The sequence below is a fragment of the Uloborus diversus genome, unplaced genomic scaffold (genome assembly GCF_026930045.1).
Source record: "Uloborus diversus isolate 005 unplaced genomic scaffold, Udiv.v.3.1 scaffold_933, whole genome shotgun sequence".
Classification (NCBI taxonomy): Eukaryota; Metazoa; Arthropoda; class Arachnida; order Araneae; family Uloboridae; genus Uloborus; species Uloborus diversus.
Genome location: NW_026559158.1, coordinates 22,460 through 45,477, shown reverse-complemented (window position 1 = coordinate 45,477; position 23,018 = coordinate 22,460). Strand labels below are relative to the sequence as shown.

At 34.0% G+C, this 23,018-nt stretch overlaps 1 protein-coding gene across 1 annotated transcript in view; it reads right to left on the bottom strand.

Annotated features, from left to right (window-relative positions):
* Positions 1 to 724: 724 nt before the first annotated feature.
* The window catches only part of LOC129234031 (ATP-dependent translocase ABCB1-like), a gene marked incomplete at its 5' end in the record, with an annotated part of 39,258 nt that continues 16,964 nt past the window's right edge, over positions 725 to 23,018 (bottom strand). Inside the window, 4 exons of the mRNA XM_054867937.1 lie at positions 725 to 2,389; positions 7,849 to 7,995; positions 10,260 to 10,466; positions 14,552 to 14,749. Of these exons, the coding sequence (XP_054723912.1) occupies positions 2,189 to 2,389; positions 7,849 to 7,995; positions 10,260 to 10,466; positions 14,552 to 14,749 (753 nt within the window). The remainder of the gene's footprint in view (positions 2,390 to 7,848; positions 7,996 to 10,259; positions 10,467 to 14,551; positions 14,750 to 23,018) is intronic.

Genomic DNA, 23,018 nt, shown 5'->3' with positions numbered 1-23,018 from the left:
ATTAGCTTCATGGACAGTGACAGGAATTAGTGTCCCAAATAATTATTTTCAAAATAATTAATGATTTGAAAAGATGACCCCCAATTGTTGACATTTCATTCATATGTACTTGAACACAATGTGGATGGATACTATTGTGGACGGTTTGGGGGGATCCTGAGTTCCACGACCCTGCCCTGGGTCCACCCTTCCCCCCTGCTAGGAAAATGCGTGAACTTTTTTTTTAACCTTGCCAAACACAATGCCGTAACTTTACTTATGTACAGGTCAAAGGACTAGTCAGCCAAGGTCAGTTAATCGTTCCTTTGATTGATTAGGCTTGTCCGGCAACTTTTACATCTTTACTTTCACCAAAATATTCCTATTTCATGGTCAGCGTGTTAAACTGGTTTATTTGCGATAATTGATAGCATAAAAATAATGTGTGGTTGCATAAGTAGATGGAAAATAGTTTCTATAAGTTTAGGAGATATTTTCTCTCCCTTCTCATTTTACAAAGATGGAAGAATTATGTAAGAGAAAACTGTATGTAAAGTATTTTAGCGAGTTCGATAAAGAGACCTTAAATTCAACACTAATTTTATTTCATTTCAACTTTGATTTAGTTTTAACAAGTAGCTACAGTAAAAAAAATAAGAACCATTCTTAGTATCCTAGGTTTTCATCGGATTTTTCGTGCTGTGCGCTCTAAAATTTTGTTTTCGATTTAAGAACAGTTTAAAAAGTCAGATTGTTCGGGCAGAAAAAGAAAAGAATGTTTTTCCAATCTTGCTTTTTGTATCGGTTAAAGCAAATATTTTTTAACTTAGCAGAAAATATATAAATTTTAATCCTTTATTTAAAAATAATAACAAAACATTTCAAAACTATAACCATTCAGTAAAAACACAATAAGCGAAAGTTTTTATTGAATACCATATAAGTGGTTAAAGATCGACAACTTAATTTCATTTTTGCATCGCAGCAAAACAATTGCATATTTGCTTTTGAAGATAATTTATGTTTTGTAGATATTTTTAACGAAAAATCATATTTCACTATAATGAGAAGACATATTAAATATGACAATGCACCGAAATATTTCAATTTATGCATCATTGGGATATATTCAAACTTTGCGAAAAGAATAATTTTCCTAAAAACTTGAAATCTGTAAATTAATAATTATTTTGTAACTTTTTGGTTCTTGAAAATATTTATTTTCACAATAAAATGCAATTGCTAGGATAACGTTCAAATACAGTCGAGCCCGCTTATTGGAATATCGCGTAAAAAAATATCCCGCTAATTAGAATAATTTTTCGTAGCAAATTGTCGATTCCATTAAGCGGTCTCCACTGTAGTTTAGATTTAAACGTCAACTTATAAAATTTTCATAACTTGTATAATATCAAAGCTACAACAATTATAATGTTTAATAAGTCACATTTTGCAAATATACAAATAACAAACACCTTGATTGCGGATCCAGACACAGTAGATTCAAGCTTCATAACAATCTTCAGTCAGAAAAGCCATAACCGAGGTGGGGGCATTACTACCTCTCATTAATGCTCCGAATCTTCACACTGGTAGCTAAAATTGATTTAGCACATAAGCAAGACTCCCCAAACCGGTGTGGCTCACTTCGTAAAGTGAGTATAAAAACCTGGGTAAAAAGCTGTAAGTTATGAACCTCAAGTCCAGACTAACGTAAATCCAAAAATCGCGATTTTCCAAGTAATTACAGCGTTGATGGTACGTAGAATCCCATTCCGCATTTAGCCATTAAATTCTATGTTTAAAAAACCTTTATAATTAATTACCAGTCTTATAGCAGCCCTAGCCCCCAACCTTTGTAAGTACCAGACAAGCGGTTTTACGCTCCCCTGAAAAGTAGTGATAATGTCACTTACGTTTGTCTGGGTTTGAGGTACAGAAATATTGATTATAAAAGATGATAATTAAAAAAAAATATTTCAAAATGAGTTTTATGAAATGGATTAATGTTAATGAATGTAATTTGGTAGCGAAGATGCTTTGTGCACGAATCTTGTACTGAATGTTTCTCTTTTGCTTCTTTCTTTAATCATCTTGCTTTATGATACATTTTTGAAACACAAATTGTATTTCTTGTTGTCCCAAAGCGCGAGTGTTCTCACTTGACAATGTGAGCCGCACATGTTGTCAAGGTAATTGACTCGGTCGATCAAATTGAGGATGCTTGCGTGTTATGTAGTTTGTAGTAGTGTCCTTTGAGGTTCAACAGCTCTTGATGCGTGCCTTTCTCCACTACTCTTCCTTTATGAATGACAATGATGAGATCAGCATTTTGAATGGTAGTCAATCGATGAGCGATGATCAGGCAAGTCCTACCAGTTCTTGCTTTGTCCAATGCCTCTTGTACAATCTGCATTGAAAACATAGGCATGTTACTCCATCAAAAAAATACTATTTCTCACAGGGAGGGATAGAAAACATGATCAAGCAAAATCTTTACTAATAATAATAAAGCTGAAAGTCTCTCTGTCAGGATCTCCGTGACGCGCGTAGCGCCTAGACCGTTCGTCCGATTTTCATGAAATTTGGCACAAAATGAGTTTGTAGCATGGGAGTGTGCACCTCGAAGGGATTTTTCGAAAATTCGATTTTGTTTTGTTTTTATTCCAATTTTAAGAACATTTTCCTGAGTAAAATTATCATAAAGTGGAACCGAGTAAGATGGACGAGTACATTACCAAGTTATCATAACGTTGAACCGGAACATGGGCAAGCCAATTGGCGAGAAATTCATCATACATTATTAGTAAATATACAGGCGAACCAAAAGACCTTTTAATTTTTTACTACGGGCAAAGCCGTGCAGGTGCCACTAGTACGCAATAAGGGCGAATAGAGAAGTGAAACTGAAGATGGATACAGTAAAACCTGTAAAGTTGGCTACCCTTGTAAGTTGATCACCAGTCTAAGTTGACCGCTATTTTCAGGCACGGATTTAGATCTATATCATATAACTCAACCGCTGTAAGTTGACCACCTGTTTAAGTTGACCGCTAAATTAGTGCACCACAAGTGGTCAACTTACACAGGTTTCACTGTATAATGGTGCTGTGTGTGTAATCGTATAGTGTCATTTTTAGATTATCAGGAGTTGAACAGTGGATACGTTGTTAAAAATGCCTCGAATAACCTCATATAGTCCACTAGTAATAAAAAAACAATTGTTAAAAGTGCAAACAATTGGTTTGGAATCCTCATATACTCTCTATAACAAAAAAAAAAAAAAAAAAAAAAAAAATCGACGCACCAAGAAGCAATCATCCGATTGCTTTGAAATTTTGTATACATGAATGTTTTGATTAGATATGCAAATGATTCAAATTTGGTGTCCAATGAATGAATAGTTTGATCTCCAGCGCATCGAAACTGCGCATCCAGCAGATGTATATAAAGAGCAGTTCTACAACAGTTGTTACATCTTTCGTTTGATTGCGGATTCAGATTACTTTTTTAACAACTTAAAAATGCCTCGCCGCGTGGTTCGTGCTCATTACGAGCAACTGTCAGAGTTTAAAAGAGGTCGCATCATTGGATTGAAAGAGGCCGGTTGGTCAAATCGGAGAATCGCTCGTCATTTGAGTCGAAGCGATGCGGCGATTCGAAAATGCTGGCAAGGATGGAGGGGGGGGGGGAATGGCAGAGTTTAGCGTCAGGATGGTAGCGGTCGATCTAGGGTCACAACAGATCGTGATGACAGAGTGATTGCCCGATGAGCTGTCACAGCGCTTTCTTCATCTCTATGAACCATCAGACGTTCAACCCAAACAACAGTGTTCATCATGACCATTTACAGATGGTTGGGCGACAACGAAATCTACGCTCGCGCTGACCGTTACGCCACCTGCCACTGACGCCTACACACTGCCGAGCCAGATTACAGTGGTGCATGGCTCGATCAGATTGGAATGGTGCCCACTGGGGATGTATAGTCTTCAGCGACATATCCCGCTTCCAATTGTGTCATGATGATCATCGAAGACGTGTTTGAAGACACCCAGGATAGAGGGGGGGATCCAGGTTTCACTTTTGCACGCCACACTGGCTTTCAACAAGACATTATGGTCTGGGGTGCCATTTCCTTTGATAACTGGACCCCTTTGGTCGTTATTAGAGGTACACTTACTGAACAGTGGTACGTAGACGACATCCTAAGACCTGTTTTGCTGCTGTTCCTTTTGAAGTACCCTCGGCTGGTTTTCAGCTGGACAACGCCAGATAACATACGGCCCGTGTTGCTATGAACTGTCTGCAAGCTTGTCAAACTCTTCCGGTGGCAAGCCAGATCACCAGATCTCTCTCCCTTCGAGCATGTCTGGGGTATAATGGGATGGCGATTGCATTTCGCAAGGAATGTTGATTACCTCGTCCGACAACTGAAGCAAATTTGGCCGGAAATACCGCAGGACACCCTCCGGGAGCTTTATCGGTGTTTGCCACGTCGCGTCGCGCTTCCGTTTGTATCCAGGCTACAGGCGGTCAAAACCTTATTGAACTTGCTACTGTAACTCTGACATAAATTATTCAATTGTTCTAAGAATTTAATCATTTACTATTCTGTGCATTGTCTTCCTATCCACCAATTTTCGTCTCAATAGGATCACTCTCTCTTGGTGTGTCGATTTTTTTGTTATAGAGTATAATAGCCAATGTTCGAGTAACCCACGAGTTCCACCAAAGAAACTCGCGCCACGGCATGATAATGTGTTTTGGTAATGTTTAACATGCAGGGAAAGGCTTTATTGTGACAAGGCTGAACTCGTTTCGGTAACTTAACTGTTTTACCGGTAAGACTCATTTCAGGGGAATGAAGAAACGAAAGAATGTTTAGCAATGAACGTTACCTACTGGAGTTACGGTTACAATTTCAAGTATCAAAATATCATCAAACAGGCAATGACTTCATTCAAATGTAGAAGCAATTTTCACCCGTCATACCTTGACGGGGAATTTTCTAGTATACAAATAATTGCTTTCTACTTTTAACGTTCTGGTAACCCGTAATAGAATACGTCTCTTCTAAAAAATTTTTTCCCCTACTTGAAAAAAAAAAAAAATTTTATTGCCGGAAATTTTTGCTTAAACTTTTAAATTTAGGTGATTCCAGAATTTTCAACTTCGTTTCTAGCTCAAAATTACTATTTTTTCTTGATTATGTTAGTATTTTACGAAAACCAAAAGTATCCTATATTCGTTGATTTTGCCCTACGTTACGTAGAACTATTCACAGGTTCATTATGTAGAGCAGTTTCTAATTTTTTGACAAGGAAAAGGGAGAAAAATAAATTTTCTTCATTTTTCAGAATTTGTATAGTGATGTACTTTTGAATTGCTCAAAGAGGACCGCACTTAGAAAGCATTAAGGCCACACAAAAGGGGAGCTGACTTATCCGACATTTTGGTTCCAAATTTGTTCGCATGAAAACATTCACAGAAATCACGCTAAAGAAAAGTAGTTGCTAAGCTATAGATGTATTGTTTAAAACATTTTTGATTTCAAATTTTTAATTTTTTGATATATTTATTTGTTTTAACATTTTTTTTTCGACTTATTTTTGCTCTTTACGAAATTTTTACGGTGCATCAAGCCCTTATGTCTTTCCAGTTTTTTTTAAAACCTTTGTTGGAAAGTACGCTAAAAATCAACATTGGCGCAATTAAGGTCTTTAGGTTTTGTTATCTTTAACATGTTTACTCTCAAATAATACAATAAAACATTTATGACTATGTTTACTGGTAGGTCTTTTTATTCTAAATTCATAGTGTACACTTAAAGATCAATTTTTTTTTTCTTCTGAGTTGCGAAATTTTAATGATGCATCACTATTATGTCGTTAATGCTCCACCGTGCACTAGCTTTATAAACTGTGCGCGAGTTTTGTAGCAAGAAAAAGCATTAAATTTTTGTTTTGAATCAATACTGGGACAGATATCAAGTAAAAATGTTATTAATTCACGGCATGGGGAGAGGAGAAATAATATTTAACTGCAAACCTCTTAATTAAACATACAAAGCTATACCTATTCTGTGTAGTTTATGAGTCCTTATTGTCCAATGAAAAGGGATATAAAAAAATTTTGAAAAAAAAAAAAAAAATAGAACCGACTTCAAAATTGCTCTAAAAAGTGAAAAATAATTTTATTCTTTAAACACCATCGATAATGCTTTTAAACATAATTTTTGAAGTTGGCGCAAAAACAAAACGTAAAATCCAGTGTAACCATGCTTCTTTCATATTTTTTTCAGAAAAGCATCCAAAGTTACGAACGAAACATTTATATCGCTATTCAAATATGCCGTCATCAATGCATAATGTATGTGATAGTGAAGAAACTGTTCCTGGTTAAATTTATAGTTGTATTTGAGTTATGGCTGTGAATGATTTTATCTATCGTTTTTGCGCCAACTTCAAAAATTATGTTTAAAAGCATTATCGATGGTGTTTAAAGAATAAAATTATTTTTCACTTTTTAGAGCAATTTTGAAGTCGGTTCTATTTTTTTTTTTTTCAAAATTTTTTTATTTCATTCTTTTTAGTGTAAATGTAGGTATTTCAGAAATAATAAGAAGTTACCATCACGAAACTTCACATTTTTTTCTTAAAAATGCTCTTTACTAAAAAAAAAACTATAGACACGCGTTAAACTTTAAGCGATTGGCACTAAAAACTTACCTTTGTTCCTCTCGGGAAATCATGCGTAGTTAGTTTAATTATAACCATTTAAGTATTACGTTTTTCCTAACTAATTTACATTCCACAGCATCTAAGTTGCTCATGATGCAATCCTGTATTTTCTTACTTAGTCCCGATCATCTGTTATCGGCATAGATGATAATGATAAAAATACTACAGAGTAGTTGAGTCAAACCTAATGGTAGCATTGTGAAGGCTAAGTAGATCCTAATCACTGCATCACCTCGCTTCCAGGTTAGGTTTACCCCTACTATGGAGCAATAGCACTGAAGAAAGGAAGATTTTGATAATTCACATAGGGTTACTATAAATCAGCAGGGTTACTAAAATAAAATTATTTACGCCAAAAATGAGACGACAGCCCCATATTCCCCATTATTGAAATATCCCTTGAAGAAATTTGATGCTTGCTTCAGAGAAGCCTTCATTCAAAATTATCATTACAATTACTATTAATGTTACTGTTATATGGCACCAAACTTTTATAACAATGAGTTTCCTACTGTCGCGTAGATGAAGATAGCGAAGACAATGTGAAAGCCAAATGAAGCGAATACTCGTTAGTCTCAACTCGAGATCTTTATTCAGAACCACGAATGAACGTTACATCTCGTTATATACAACTTGAGAAAGTGCTGGAACTTTCCAGACTTGGAAAGATACAGAAATTAATAGAAAATTCGAGAAAATACGGGAAACAGTAGAAACGAAATTTTAGTAAAACTCACTTTTTCCTAGTCGGGATTTGAACTCGGGTCGCTCGTGTGGGAGGCGAGAATTCTACCACTGAGCCACCGTTATCCACGGATGGAAAGTGCGAACTTCGCTACAAAATCATTTAATAGGGAAATTGCATAAAATTTACTGTTTTTTGCCCATAACTTTTTTTCTAAAGAACAAATATGGTCAAACAAAGTAATGGGACCTAAGTTGAGCCATCCCCTATCCATTAAAAAAAGAATCATCAAAATCGGTTCACTAGGTGAGACGCTATGAGTGGACAAACAAAAAAAAAACATACATACGGTATGAATTGATAACCGCCTCCTTTTTGAAGTCGGTTAAAAAGACACTTTTCACGGAGTTAAGAAATTTATCAATTTTGCCAAAGTCTCACCTTTTCGCTTTCCGTATCCAAAGCGGAAGTGGCTTCATCTAAGAGCAGAATTTTTGGGTCTCGTAGTAGTGCTCTAGCAATTGCAACTCTTTGCTTTTGTCCACCACTCAATTGTGCTCCTTTGTCTCCAACAGGTGTTTCATAGCCCTAGCATTGCAGAGAAAGATTCATGTTTAAAAATGTTTTTGTTCACACAAGTTTTTACAGACGAAGACGATTATAGGTAGAACTTATACAATTTTCATAATTCACATTAAATACGTTGTGTATAGAAATGGTATTTTCTTTTGTACTCATTTCGGTAATCTTTTTTAACAGAAAAAATCATCAACTAATGAAGAAGGTAAAACGTGTTACTGTAATAGTCAGATAATTATTACATTTGGGCTCTCGGAAGTCAAATCTTTCTTATGTTCACATAAAATGCGTTATGCAAACAATAATCAAATAGTACTTGATTTCCAGTGTCTTCTCTGTGTTTGTTTTATTTTTATTGCGTTTAGTTTTTATTTATATTGCGTTTAGCTTTTATTTATTAGTCTGACGTTAAACATTCTAATTACAGTGCAAAAATATTTATTTATTTATTCACTTTTTTCATGTCTTGAAGCAATCACCTATGTGTAGGAGTTAGATGACTAAATGAGGATGCATTTCATTACTTTCATGCACAAAAGGAATTTGAACTAAAAAAATAAAGAAAAGATTAAAAATGTAAATAAGAAGCCAATATCCAATTACTATTATTGTTATAGGTAAAATACTAAGTACATTTTATTACCATGAAAAGCAATAATCTTGTGTTTCCTCCTTTGAAGTAAACTACCTTCATTTCATCTTATAAACTGCTAATGTGCTCGAAGTTGGTTAAAAGCGGAAGCCTTACTGGCATTTTCACGACCGCAATATTCATCAGACTATCGAACTCTCGGTCAGACAGACAAACCATAAGTTAAATAAACATAATTTAGGCTATGGCCATTTTATTTGTTGGAGATTGGTAAGCAATCTCCAACAAATAAAATGACTTCAATGCACAGTTCAGGTCGAATCGTCTAGTGAATGCGGGTGTCAGTCAGGTAAGAGAGCAGTTGTTACAAAAATAATTATAATACCACGATTAACCTTCATTAAACTTACTTTATAAGTTTTAAACAATAATTTCATACTTAAAATCTTCATTTAGTCACGAAATTCTTTCTTTCCTTTTTTTCCATATTGGTCGAAGAAAATAAATTCAGTTTGATGAATTTATAAAAATTTGTTTTGAAAACCCAATTAGCTCAATAGGCTCATTTTAATTTTTCTTTTAGTTTTACTATTATTTATTGATTTATTTATTTTAGAAGACAATACCTTTCGTTTTATGCATGGCTTAATTTCAAACAAAACGTTTGTTAAACTTATTTTCACACGTAAATAGCCTAAATTTTGTTTAAATTGTTAAAATTCTCAAAATTGAGAAGAAGTGCAGGAGCAAAGCTCCCGTAAGCTCCCATGCGAATTACACCTTTGTTTTTTGTAAGTCAACTCATGAATATACAGTAAAAAAAAATCCGAATCGTCATCGACTGATTGCTTTCGGGTAACGTTTCGAGATTTCAAAGGTTTACCCAGTTTCCTGTGAAAGACATGTTTTTCTGTGAAAACGTTTCCTGAATCGCAGCAAGTTTCGTGACTGCAGATTTTAAACTGTGGTGAAAAACGTTTTTACCGTCGAGTGTAAAAATATACTAGGCTCCCTTATTAAGTAGTATAACTTCGATTTAACGATACCCGATTTAACGACTTCCTCAATTTAATGATTCATTTCATTGGTTCGGATTTGACTGCATCAAATGTCATCAACCTATCACGATATCCTTGATTTAAGGATAACTTTTTCCAGTCCCTTGACAATCGTTAAATCGGGGTTATGCTGTATTTCTCTTTCAGCTAGAGACAGCCCTTCCGATTTGGACCCCTCTGGATTGACTGAGCACCAAATTAAAAGCAAAATACAGTCTTCGGATATTGTAGCTTTGAAGAAATTGCTTGCGATTCCGTATTAGCTTCGGCCATGTTTGATTTAGGAGCTTTCCTGGTTCAGGAAGAGGCCAAGCTACTACAAGATACTTATGTAAGCTTTCACTGAAGGTTCCTGAGATAAACATGACAGGCTTTCATTTGGAAGGGTTCTGAACTTTTCAGAAAGATTCCAGGTTAAATTCAGGGAGGTAACTAACTAACTTTTAGCGAGAAACTTCCCTGGTTTTTGCCAGAATTGTTACTGGCAGAAACTAGGCACGTAAACTGCTTATTATTTTCCAGGAACGTTTCGAAATTCTTTTTACGGTTTAAGTATATTAGGTAGAAGGAAGGAAATCAATTGCGTTTGAAGGAGAAAAACTAATAATAACAGTAAAATATACCTTAGGTAATGTGGAAACGAAATTGTGAATGTTTGCTTTTCGGGCTGCAGCTATAATCTCATTCATGTCTGGCTTCCTCGAGTTGTCACCGTACGCGATGTTTTCGCCGATGCTGTAACTGAAAAGCACAGGCTCTTGAGATACTAATCCCAAGTGCGATCGATGATTGGCTACGTTCAAATCCTTCACGTTCTCGTCATCGATGAACTGAAATAAAGAGGCAAAACACCAAATACAACTTTAAGAACTGCCAGATAGATGCTCTTAAAAAATAGTATCATAGTCAATTTTAGCTTTATAAAAAAAATTGATGTAGTCCATCGTTTACATGGAAAAGCTAATATCTGGTTTATAGGCGGAAATGAACGTATCTATTAGTTTATAGGGGTGTTAGTTGGTTTGTTACAGATGTGCACTTTTGTCTCACTGTTATTTAGCCTTAGTTTTGTAAAAATGAAAATTTGCTCTCAGCAACATTTTTTAAATCTAAAATATGTTCGATCTATATTCTCGCGGCAAAAATTAATTGATTTATTTATTCACAGCAAAGTTTTGAGCTTACCATTTTGTTTTTACGTTCCTGAACGGAATGAAAAGATTTTCTTTTCTTTTTGTTGTTTCTATGGTAACTATTTTTGTTTTCCCTTATTTCATTTTAGAGAATGAAATAAATGAATAAGACACCAGTGACATTATAAAACGCGTGGATCAAAATCCCATCGTTATTTTCCCTTCTCCCCTGTTAGATTCATTCAGATGGAATAGCTTTACTTGGCAGATTGCCAAATTGCATACAATCCGCGGTCAAACAGTATAAAATCCCTTCGTGCTAACGTTAGGGTGGAAAGAAATAAACTGACGTGAACTAAGCCAAAAATATTAAATGCAGTTAAATGATGGAAACACTTTTAAAATATATCTTTAAAATGTTGCTTAATGATGCTTTTCATGTAATTTCTTGAACGCTTGTGTTTTAATTATGCAGCTTTTGTGAATATGTGCATACCTTATGTTTTTTCACAGTCGGAGATAGCTTTGGAAACCGTGAAAAAATTTATTTTTGAAAATTTGTGCGTTACTTTTTTTACCCGACTGTGCATGCACGACGCAAAGGAGGGTTATGTGTTTATCAGTCTATGCATGTATGTCCGTTTCTATGTGGCGTTCTACAGGCTAAACGCCTTGGTCAATTTTGGTAATTCTTACGTCAATTGATTTGTCTCAACCTTGGGAGTGTCACTAAACAAATGACAGTAATCAAAAGTACCATTTCAAAAACCAGTTGCCATTTTGTCAGTTTGGGATCGATGCACGCTAGGTGTCGTACACTAATTCGCACGCTACCTACGTGCTACAAATGCAGGTAATTTTCGCTGCCTGAATTTTTACCGACTGTGCGTGCGCGACGCAAAAGATGGTAATGTGTTTATGAGTCTATGTATGTATGTTTGTTCCTTTGTAGCGTTCTGCAGGCTAAACGCATTGGCCAATTTTGGTAATTCTCACGTCAATCGATTTGTCTTAACCTTGGGAGTGTCACTAAACACTTGACAATAATCAAAATTCACCATATTAACAACCAGTTGCCATATTTTGTCAGTTTGGGATAGGCGCACGTTAGATGTTACACACTGTGTCGCACGGTGCCTGCGTGCGACAAATGCAGGTAGTTTTTGCTGCCTGAAATTTTTTGTTTACTAAGTCTACTAATTGGGGTCTCATTGGCCGAGTGGTCTAAGCGATTGCTTCTCCCACTTGAGGCGGTGGGTCACGACACCCTCGCTCTGGATATACTTTCCCCTCTTTCTGATGTAAATTCTTTCATGTGTTCTTTATCTGTATTCTGTACTGTAATAAAAAATATATTATGCGTAACGAAGACAAGACATTCAGATTGCAGTCCTCATCAAAATAAACCCGTGCAATAAGCACCAAAAGAAAAAGAGTCTACTAATTCGATTTTCATTTCTAACATGTTGCATTTGTTTTTGCATTGATTCAAGATACTGAGTTTCGCGACGTGTACTTCCTTGAGAGGCTTTTTTAGTTTTGCGAGAAAGACTTGACTGACGACGTTTCCGATTTCGCGTCATCATGAGTTATATAGGCTGTTTATATAGCTGTGATGTGGTTGACTTAAGTTCGCGCATTTTTGCCGAAGGTCAAGCCCATGTAGCAGTTGTTTAGACCACCGCAAGTTACTTAATAAACCTCACGATACAAACAAACTCTCCCAATGAAACGAGAAGGTTGCGAAATGTACGGTCTTATAATCGTAATAACTAAGTCAATGAAAATTACTAAAAAGTGTAAAATAAAAAATTATTAAATAAAAACAAAGAACCCGACTGCTTAAAAACCAAAAAAAAAAAAAACTAAAAAAAAAAAAATTATAAATCCAGTAGTTTAGAATGTTATTAAATACTAGTGAATAACTACACCATTGAAAAAGTTTTATAACTGTACAAAAATAAGGCAAATCATAAATTCAAAAGCAGAATAGAAGGATCAACAGTCGGGGACCATTCAGATTTTACGGGGTTCCTTGAATCGGAAAGGAATGGGCCCCGACTGTTGAACCTTCTATTCTGCTTTTGAATTTATGATTTGCTTTATCTTTGTACGGTTATAAAACTTTTTCAATGGTGTAGTTATTCACTAGTACTTAATAACATTCCAAACTACTGGATTTATACATTTTTCCTTTTAGTTTTTTTGGTTTTTACGCAGTCGGGTTTTTTGTTTTTATTTAATAATTTTTTTTTTTAACTGGATATTTCTCCTTTTGTCATTTTCTTACTTGTTTTTGTTTTCAATGTTGCAAACATATGTGTGTGCTGTTTACCAATTACACATGTAAGTCTCATGATATACTGTGTGTTGCATGAGTAGTTCTTTTGCGAATCTTTTTTAAATTAAAAAAAAAAAAAATTCTTGTCAACATTTTATCAGAACAGTTGCCCGATTTCTTTGAAATCATTTTTGGTTCTACAGAAAATAAATTGATATTTTAACTCAGATACTTTGAAAACGGTATTTATATTAAACCTTGCAGTAAGTAAAACGCAAAACAAAGAATAAATATAAAAAAATATTACTCGTATGGAAATTATTAAGATCTTTGAAGAAAAGGTTTACATTTTTTGTTGCGAAAAAAATCTTATCTTTTGCTTCTATTCTTTGCAAATTGTTGAAGTCGGTTAGCGGACGCTGTTCGCCGACTCCATGGAATCTTTTTCTTAGACTTACCAAATGAACGGAAATCATCTTTTTGTTGCGAAGTTAAATAAGGTGCTGATTCAAACGGAATGAAGTGAAACGGAGTGAGTAAACCAAGATTCGGGTATTAGTGGAAGTGAGCTTCGAGATTGACTCCAATCATAACTCATAACGTCACTTTTTTGCACAAGAAAAATTCTTTTGCAAATATTTTAATGAATACAAACAAAATTTTGTAGGTTTTTGCTGATAACAAAGAAGTTCCTTTCACTTCAATATCTGTCAAAAGCTCCTAAGGATTATTTTTAGTTTGTATTCTAATGCTACTTCTAAAGCAAGGAAAATATATCCGCAATTCAAATAAACGATAGGAGGCGCTGCAGTATCTGCACAATTGTTGCTAAAAGAGTTAAAGCAAAGATCCACGTCAGACTTATATTACACCTCTGTCCTATCAGATATCTGTCTTGTCCGCGCCAATTTGCAATAATTTACCAATTTGGCTGATTTCTTAAAACACCGCAAGGAGGCGTATCCAAGCTTTAGAACTGCTCATTGGATTGAATAACAGTTGCTTGTTTATTTTGTTGCCAGAGTTTGAGAAGCTATTCGACTCTAATTTCATAATTTCAAACTTGACTCCAGAAACTTGCTTGAAATATTTTACAATCGCGTCTAAAAGGTTCTAATAATATCACGATTGTAGATGGAACTGTATGTTTTAATGTGTTGTGTACTTTTAAGTTTCTACAGCTATATGGTCTACACTTATGCTCTTTCGACTGCTTTGTGTAGTAGTAATATTGCTTTCAATAAATCTGAGATTGTAAAAAGAAAAAGTAATAAAGGAAATTTTCTGGAAAAAAAAAAGTTGAATAACCATAACAATAAAAGATAAATACATTTTTAATACCGTCAAATTGAATAAAACATCTATGAGAATAACACTGCTTATATTATGCACTTTTTTTTATTACAAGCGTTTTGGAGTTACGATCAATAAGAATTATTTTGCTTTTTTCGTTAACGTGAAGATTTTTTTTTTTTTTTTGCTATCAAAACGGTGCACTTACCACTTTTCCTTGCAGTGTATCGTAGAAGCGTTCTATCAGCTGTATGCAAGTACTTTTTCCGCAACCACTGCTTCCCACCAAAGCCACCGTCTTACCAGGCTCGATCTCCAAATCCAAACCGCGTAAAATCTTGACATCAGGGCGACTAGGATAGTTGAAATACACTTTTTTAAATCGGATATTTCCGCTGATACTTGGCTGAAAAGAACAGAAGCATTCATTCACTTTTCATAATATAGTGGGAGAAAAATGTGAAAATGCATTTGGGAGGGACAGGGGGGGGGGTATTGAATGGGGAGTAAACAATAAAAAGACATTCATAGGTCAAAACACGTAAGCTCGCTTAAAACTGAGTGTGTTAGCTGGGCTCGATATAATGATCAAAAATGTACCAACAGAAAACTTCTTGCTGATACTTAAATATACTTCAGAGCTGAGATCAGCCTGTTGATTTATTTAGTTATTTTCTTTAAATATTAGATTTTGTTGTATTCATGAGCAGTTTTGCTCTTTCTTTTTATGAATTTCGTTTGTGCCCTTCATTTATTGCAATGTAATCAAGTTTATTCTAAAGATTTTTTTGCATTCAGCTGGTGTCTTCAATTTGTTTCTGTTGCTTAATCTGAAGAATTAGTACCTTCTCTGAGTTGCTATTATCAAGCTTTGGCGAAACAAGATATTTTCGTGAAGCGTCGTTGTTTATTTACTAAAATAAATAACTTTCAATTGCAAAATCCGCCTTAAGGTGCACATTGTGGAAGTCTTGATTTCCTTATCGCGTTAACAGCCCTCCCCATTATCTACGAGCTCAACGATTTTGATCACAGAGCGCCAACAATGCTTAAAAGCCCTGTAGCTGCGCAGCATGTTTCTACTCATGCTGATACCCGCAATAAATGGGAATGAAAAAGAAAGAAAAAAATCTGCCATTAAAGAACATGAAACGGGTAACGTTTGCAATGTCTTTCCTTTGCTGTAAATATATTCATTTTTATTCAGGAAGAAACAATACACAGGGTGGCCAAATAATTATAACAAACTTTTCTGTATTTTTATTGTTTTTTAATTGTTATTGCATAGTTTTATTATTCAGAAACATTTTGAAGTTCATTTAGAATATGAAGTAAACATATTAGACGTAAAGTACCTTCTGATCGATACTATAACTAGGTAAAAAAATGATTATTTAATCTTTAGTAACTCCGCCTTTTGCTGCAATCCCGGCTTGGATGCGGTGTGGCATGCTTTCAGAACTAAAATATGGCTACTTGTTGCAGTCTCGGAGTATTGTGCCATGCTTTGAAGATGTTCTCAATCACACTCACAGGAAGAAGCTTGTAATTATAAATTTTAACGGACAATGACACTGACGTCTGTCATATCCTCATATATATAATAGCCAATGATCGAGTAACGCTCCTGACGTCATCAACAATGAAAAACGCGTCACGACATGATAATTTTATAATATGTTTTGGTAAGGTTTAACATGCAGGGAAATGCCTTATTGAGACAAGACTGAACTGGATCCGGTAAACTAACTGTTTCATTGGTAAGGCTGTTATCATTTTAGGGGAGTGAAGAAACGTAAAAATTGTTTACAACGAACGCTATCTACTGGAGTAGGATAGACCGGGGCTCGTTTACGCATGGGGAACGTTTACGCAGTGCCCCTTTTTCGAAACGAATTACGAGTGGAGAGACAACAGTCGTACCAGATTGATGCTGTTCCCTAGCAAATATTCTCACGAGTTATTAAGCATCAGTCGAGCTTCGGTCTAGCATACAGAAGGGATAATCTGTATTTTACCAAGTTCAGTAAACTTTGTGTTGAATGTTTTGAAGCTTATTGTGAATAAATAATTCTTAATTAAGAGAGAACAAATGTATAAAAATAAGCACAATTTTAACCATTTTTGAGAATTGTACTTGTATGAACTGAAATGTTGTCAGGGTAGATCGACCAGTGAGTGAACACCACCCAGTGAATGAACAGCGCGTCATTTTTTTAAAAAAAATAAGCTTCCAAAATTTTTTTCCAAATAAATTCACTACAGAAGTGTTCTTTATTGATATTCTAAGCTATCTGATACCTGATTGGTTACTTTGGATACGTATTTTTTTCCTGGAAAAAATTTGAAAGTTTTACTGCCGTGAATCGTTCTTTTTCTCTTTCAAAATAATAAGGCTGGTTTCGTGCTAGCAATTATTTTGATAAATATTATTTTTATTGATAAATTTTATTTTTTAACTTTACGAAAGAAAAATTAAGCATACATATTTAGGCTATGGATTTAAATTGTTTGAATCAATGCAGAATGCGTAGATTTTCAGGTAGAGGGGTGTTCAGTCACTGGGTACGAAACATTGCGAAAACCCAGTGAATGAACAGTGACAAAATTTCTTTTGATTTAAAAAGAAATTTGAAGTTTCTTTGAGATATTTTAATTTTCGTACTTTTTTGTAATGCAGATAGTTTTATATGCTTATTTATTTATGTACTAGTGGTACCCGCACGGCTTTGCCCGTAATAGAAAAATTAAAAGGTCTTTTGGTTCGCCTGTATATTTAAAATTAATATATTTACAATACTATATTTACAAATAATATATTTACAATACTATATTTACAAATAATATATTTACAAATAAAAAAATTTTGCAATAATATATTTACCATACATTATTTTAATGGTTGGTAAATTTTCTCGCCAATTGGCTTGTACTCATGTTACGGTTCCACGTTATGATAATTTCGTATCTCGCCAATTGGTTTGTGCCCATGTTGGGTTCCACGTTATGATAATTTCGTAATTTACTCGTCCATCTTATGATATTTTTGTTCTAAAAATTGAAATAGAAAAAGAACCACATCGAATTTTCGAAAAATCGCTTCGAGGTTCACACTCCCATGCTACAAACTAACTTTGTGCCAAATTTCATGAAAATAAGCCGAACGGTCTAGACGCTATGCGCGTCACTGAGATCCTGACAGACAGACATACATCCTGACAGACAGAGAGACTTTCAGCTTTATTACTAGTAAAGATTTCATTATATATTTTATAATTTCTTTATTTTTGTCTTTGTAAACAATGCACTTTTTACTGAGTTTTATCTTTTGTCTATCTATATATCTATCTGTGTATTAACCTACCTACCTACATCTATCTTTCTATATCTTTATCTCTCTTGATAGATAGACATATAGATAGAGAGATAGAGAAATAGAAATGTATATACAAAGAGAGAGAATAGATAGGTAGATATGTATGTATGTTTGTGATAGATAAATAGATAGAGGAAGATATAGAGATAGATATATAAAAAATAAGAGGTAAATAGATATATAGGTAGATACATATAGAGATAGAATAGGTAGGTAGATAGATAGATCGATAGATTTATTGATAGATAAATAGATAGGTAGTGATTAATAGATAGATAGCTAGATAGAGAGACTGATATAGAGATAGATAGTAGGTAGATATATAGACAGGTAGATAGACCGATATATATAGATTGGTGGATAGATATAGATAGGTAGATATATTGATAAGGAGATAGATAGATAGGTAGATAGACAGGTAAAAAAGCAGGAAGATAGATAGATAAATAGATTGATTTGGATAATAGATTGGTAGATATTTAGATGTACAGACAGATAAATAGGTAGATAGTTTGGTAGATAGACAGATAGATAACTAGATAGATATATAGATAAGCATAAAGATACGTAGATAAATCGATCGATAAGTAGATAGATAAATTGATAAGTAGATAGATATATAGATAGATAAGTAGAGAGATAGATCGATAGATAAGTATATAGATAGATAGATGGATAGATAAATAGATATATAGATAGATAAATAGAGAGATAGAACGATAGATAAGTATATAGATAGATATATGGATAGATAAGTAGAAAGGTAGATAGATAGATAGATAGATAAGTATATAGATAGATAGATAGATATGTAGATAGGTAGATAAATAGATAAGTAGATAGGTAGATAGATAGATAGATAGAAAGATAAGTAGATAGATAGATAGAAAGATAGATAAGTAGATAGATATATAGATACATAGATAAGTAGATATACACAGTGATAAGTAGATAGATATATAGATAGATAAGTATATAGATAGATATATGGATGGATAAGTAGAAAGGTAGATAGATAGATCGATAGATAAGTATATAGATAGATACATAAAAAGTAGTCGAAAACTTTGTACTGCATAGTGAATAAAATATGACAACGTATATAAAGTACAAATTCAAAATGAAAAAAGGTTAAAAAACCAGCAAACAGCTGTTTCGGCACTCTAAAATACAAGTGCCATCATCAGTGCAAATAAAAACGAAGACAGGTTCAACCCGACTAAAACACAGTCGAGGCGAACATTGGAATGAGAGACGAGTTGTAAAAGATATGAGAGCAGTACCGGAAACGATGACGTCAGGGTTACGTCAGAACTACAGAGGACAGTTGCACTCAGGAGAAAACGTCACGGACAAAAAATAAATTAAATAACAGACTTCCAAACATTAGGAAAAGGGGGAGTGCTAAACAAATCATTGACGATTAAATTAGCATTTTTCCATATGTAATATGACTCCCAAAAATCTAAATCATGAATGGACGAACACTCGTGAATAACTTTGGCGGAAGAAAAAATAAAATTATGGCCACAAGACCAACAATGTTGAGCAATAGAGGAGCGTTTGAGATCCTGTTTTTTGACATAGTTTTCGTGTTCTTTTATCCGGAATTTGAGGGATCGTCGAGTCTGCCCAATGTAGGCCAATTTGCACTGGCAGGAAACACTATAAATGCCCCATTTGTCAATGTTCTGAACAGGGTGTTTTAGCTGTGAAAATTTTAATTTATTAACAGGAGAAAAAGTGACGGAAAAATGAAACTTTTTTAAGATTTTGGCAATTTGTAGACTGATTTTAGGAAAAAAGGGTAAGACAACGGAACTCGAATAGTTCACAGGAGCAAGTGTTTGATTTTTGTTAGCTGAGCTACATAGCTTCTTATAAATGGTATCAATAATATCTGATGTGAATCCCCGATCAACCGCAATACCTCGTAGGTAATTCAGTTCTGATGAAAGTAAATTGGAATTTGAACAAATGGCTAAAGCACGGTAAATAAAAGATCTAAAAGCAGCCAATTTTTGTTTAGGAGGGTGAACGGATAACTTGTGGGGGGGAAGAGAAACAGCAAAGGGTTTACGGAAAACAGTAGTTGTAAACATATTGTTATGACGAGTGATGGACACATCAAGAAAAGAAAGATGATTTCCAGATTCCAATTCAACACGAGTGTTCGTCACGAGTGTTCGTCCATTCATGATTTAGATTTTTGGGAGTCATATTACATATGGAAAAATGCTAATTTAATCGTCAATGATTTGTCTAGCACTCCCCCTTTTCCTAATGTTTGGAAGTCTGTTATTTGATTTATTTTTTGTCCGTGACGTTTTCTCCTGAGTGCAACTGTCCTCTGTAGTTCTGACGTAACCCTGACGTCATCGTTTCCGGTACTGCTCTCATATTTTTTACAACTCGTCTCTCATTCCAATGTTCGCCTCGCTGTGTTTTAGTCGGGTTGAACCTGTCTTCGTTTTTATTTGCACTGATGATGGCACTTGTATTTTAGAGTGCCGAAACAGCTGTTTGCTGGTTTTTTAACCTTTTTTCATTTTGAATTTGTACTTTATATACGTTGTCATATTTTATTTACCATATAGATAGATAGATAGATATGTAGATAGGTAGATAGATAAGTAGATAGGTAGATAGATATATAAGTAGATAGGTAGGTAGATAGATATATAAGTAGATAGGTAGATAGATACATAGATAAGTGGACAGATAAGTAGATATACACAGAGATAAGTAGATAGACATATAGATAGATAAGTAGAGAGATAGAACGATAGATAAGTATATAGGATAGATCGATAGATAGAAAGATAAGTAGATAGATAGATAAGTAGATAGAGAGATAAGTAGATAGATAAATTGATAAGTAGATAGATATATAGATCGATAGATAAGTATATAGATAGGTAGATAGATAAGTAGATAGGTAGATAGAAAGATAAAGTATATAGATAGACAGAAAAATAGATAAGTACATTGATAAATAGGTAAATAGACATAGAGATAGATAGATACGATATAGATAGTTATATAAATAGATAGATAGATAGATAGATAGATAGATAGATCTCAAATAAACTTAGTTTCTTTTTGAATCAAAATTTATCATGTTCATTCACTGGACCAATTTGTGTTCATTTACTGGTTCGAGGGGTTCATTCACTGGGTCTTTGTGCCATTTTTTCTTTAAACACCTAAAAAAGTCGGAAGCGGTACCATTTAAGTTCCCGCGATTTTTTAGAGATATTTACATAGATCAATTAAAATGTTTTAGCTATCACAATCTGTATAGTATAGAATTTAAAATTACTAGGATTTTTTAAAAATGAAATTGTGCGTAACTGTTCATTCACTGGTCGGTCTACCCTATTATTATTTATTTATTTTTTTTTTCACGTTAAAAATAAATCCAAACTTGGCGACGGGGCAAGTTTACGCGTTGACGTAGGAGCACTTTACGAACGTTCTTACAGTGTCTTACTTCTAAACGTGCCTTGACGCTTTTTTCGCTCTGAACTGTCTCAAACCTTTTTAGTATTTTCAGGCTCTTTAGTTTTGAAAATCACATTTATTTTTCAATTGAGTTACAGATTCGTATCTTGTAGGTTACAATCGTGTAGTGTTGTCTTCATGCCCATTTAGCTTTTACTTTATACCCTACTAGTAAAAATACCCGGCGTTGCCTGGGTCAGTAATAATTAAACAATCGTTACTTAAGTGGAAGAATTTAAAACACATCTTTATGACGTGATTAAAAATCAAGCTTTTTCCTTACTCGTAAAACCAAAATAGCAGTAAGTATAAAGAACAAAATAGTATTCACTTAGAAACGAAAGCACAACATTTAAGCATATACAAATTTGAAGAATTTCTAAAATATGAAGTTAATCTTCACATGTTTAAAAAGATTTATCTGTTAGTATCTTTTTTTCAAACATGGAGTCTAAAACCTTCTTTATAAGGCAATTGAAGTACGAACTGTTTCAAAAACTGTAGCTGCTTCTTTACACGTGCCCTATTTACTATTTTGGGAAATTTCAATCATTTGGACTCTTGGTGCGATTTTACCAAATTTGCGGGAATCGTTTTGGGATACCTTTGATAATGTTCCCCCTCCTTACTTCGTAAAACGATATGTTACTAATTTTCGTTGCGGAGATTTTGTCGCCAGATGCTGAGGTACTCTTGGTCACCATAAAATGGCGCTAAACAGTTTCATTCGAAATGTTTCCAAAATAAGTAGTAAAATTTGCGGTTGTTTGAAATTGTGCAAAAGGAAAAATTAATGTAAGTTTTTGTGCTGTTTATGGATTTGCCTAATTTAGATGGAGGATTATTTTATGCATCAAAAAAAGTTCCTTAAAGATTATTTGATTGGCGATATTTTGTGTATATGGTGAAAGCTGAGAAACATTATTACATAGTCTTTGGCTTCAAAAACAGCGACTGTTGAAAAAACTGCCAAATGCATCAGCTACTAAAATCTTTCTGCAAAAAATTTTGGCGATATTTCTGCTGGTTGATTGAGTAATAAGTGTCCAATCAGCGCAAATAGTAATAAAAAACCATTAATTACATTAAAGTTCCGTTTAAACGGAAAATCTTCAGCCAAATCCATTTATTATTAGCCAGTTTTGCGGAAAAACATTACTTTAAAATTTGACTTGAGAAAAGCCTCGATCAGTCAGACGAAACGCAAAAATACAACAATTCGCAACTCCAACGAACTATAGGGGGCACTGCAGTCACTGTCTAATGGCGGACGAAAAAACTAAAACAAACGCATGTGGTAACGAAGAAAATGCTAATAAGTCTAGTAAATTTTGTTCGTATGCATGATTTTTTCGCTTTATTCTTTTTAAATTAATTTTCAAAGTCTTGTTGATATTCTGGCCCACGTAGAAAGAAATGAGAATTCAAGAAGCATTACTAAACTTTAGAAATTAATGCAAAATACGCAGTTCGTAGTTCTAAGCAGCCATTTCCACGATGTTGAATTCGATATTTATCAATTTTTGATAAAACTAAATAATAATTGTGGCCTGACAAGAATAACAATTAATGCTGGAAAATTTAATTATATGACATTACGAATTATTATCAAAAGAAGGTGATACTTCTTTGCCTTGCTTGGCTAGCGCTAATTGTTTTGCATTTGTAGCTGAGTTATTTTTCTCAAATTGCCGAATCGGTTCATTTTAAATTTTTCTGTTTGGTATGTTTCCAATTTCTGAGTTATGATTTAATTATGTCATGCTATACAAATCATCAACAAAATTCTCACGGA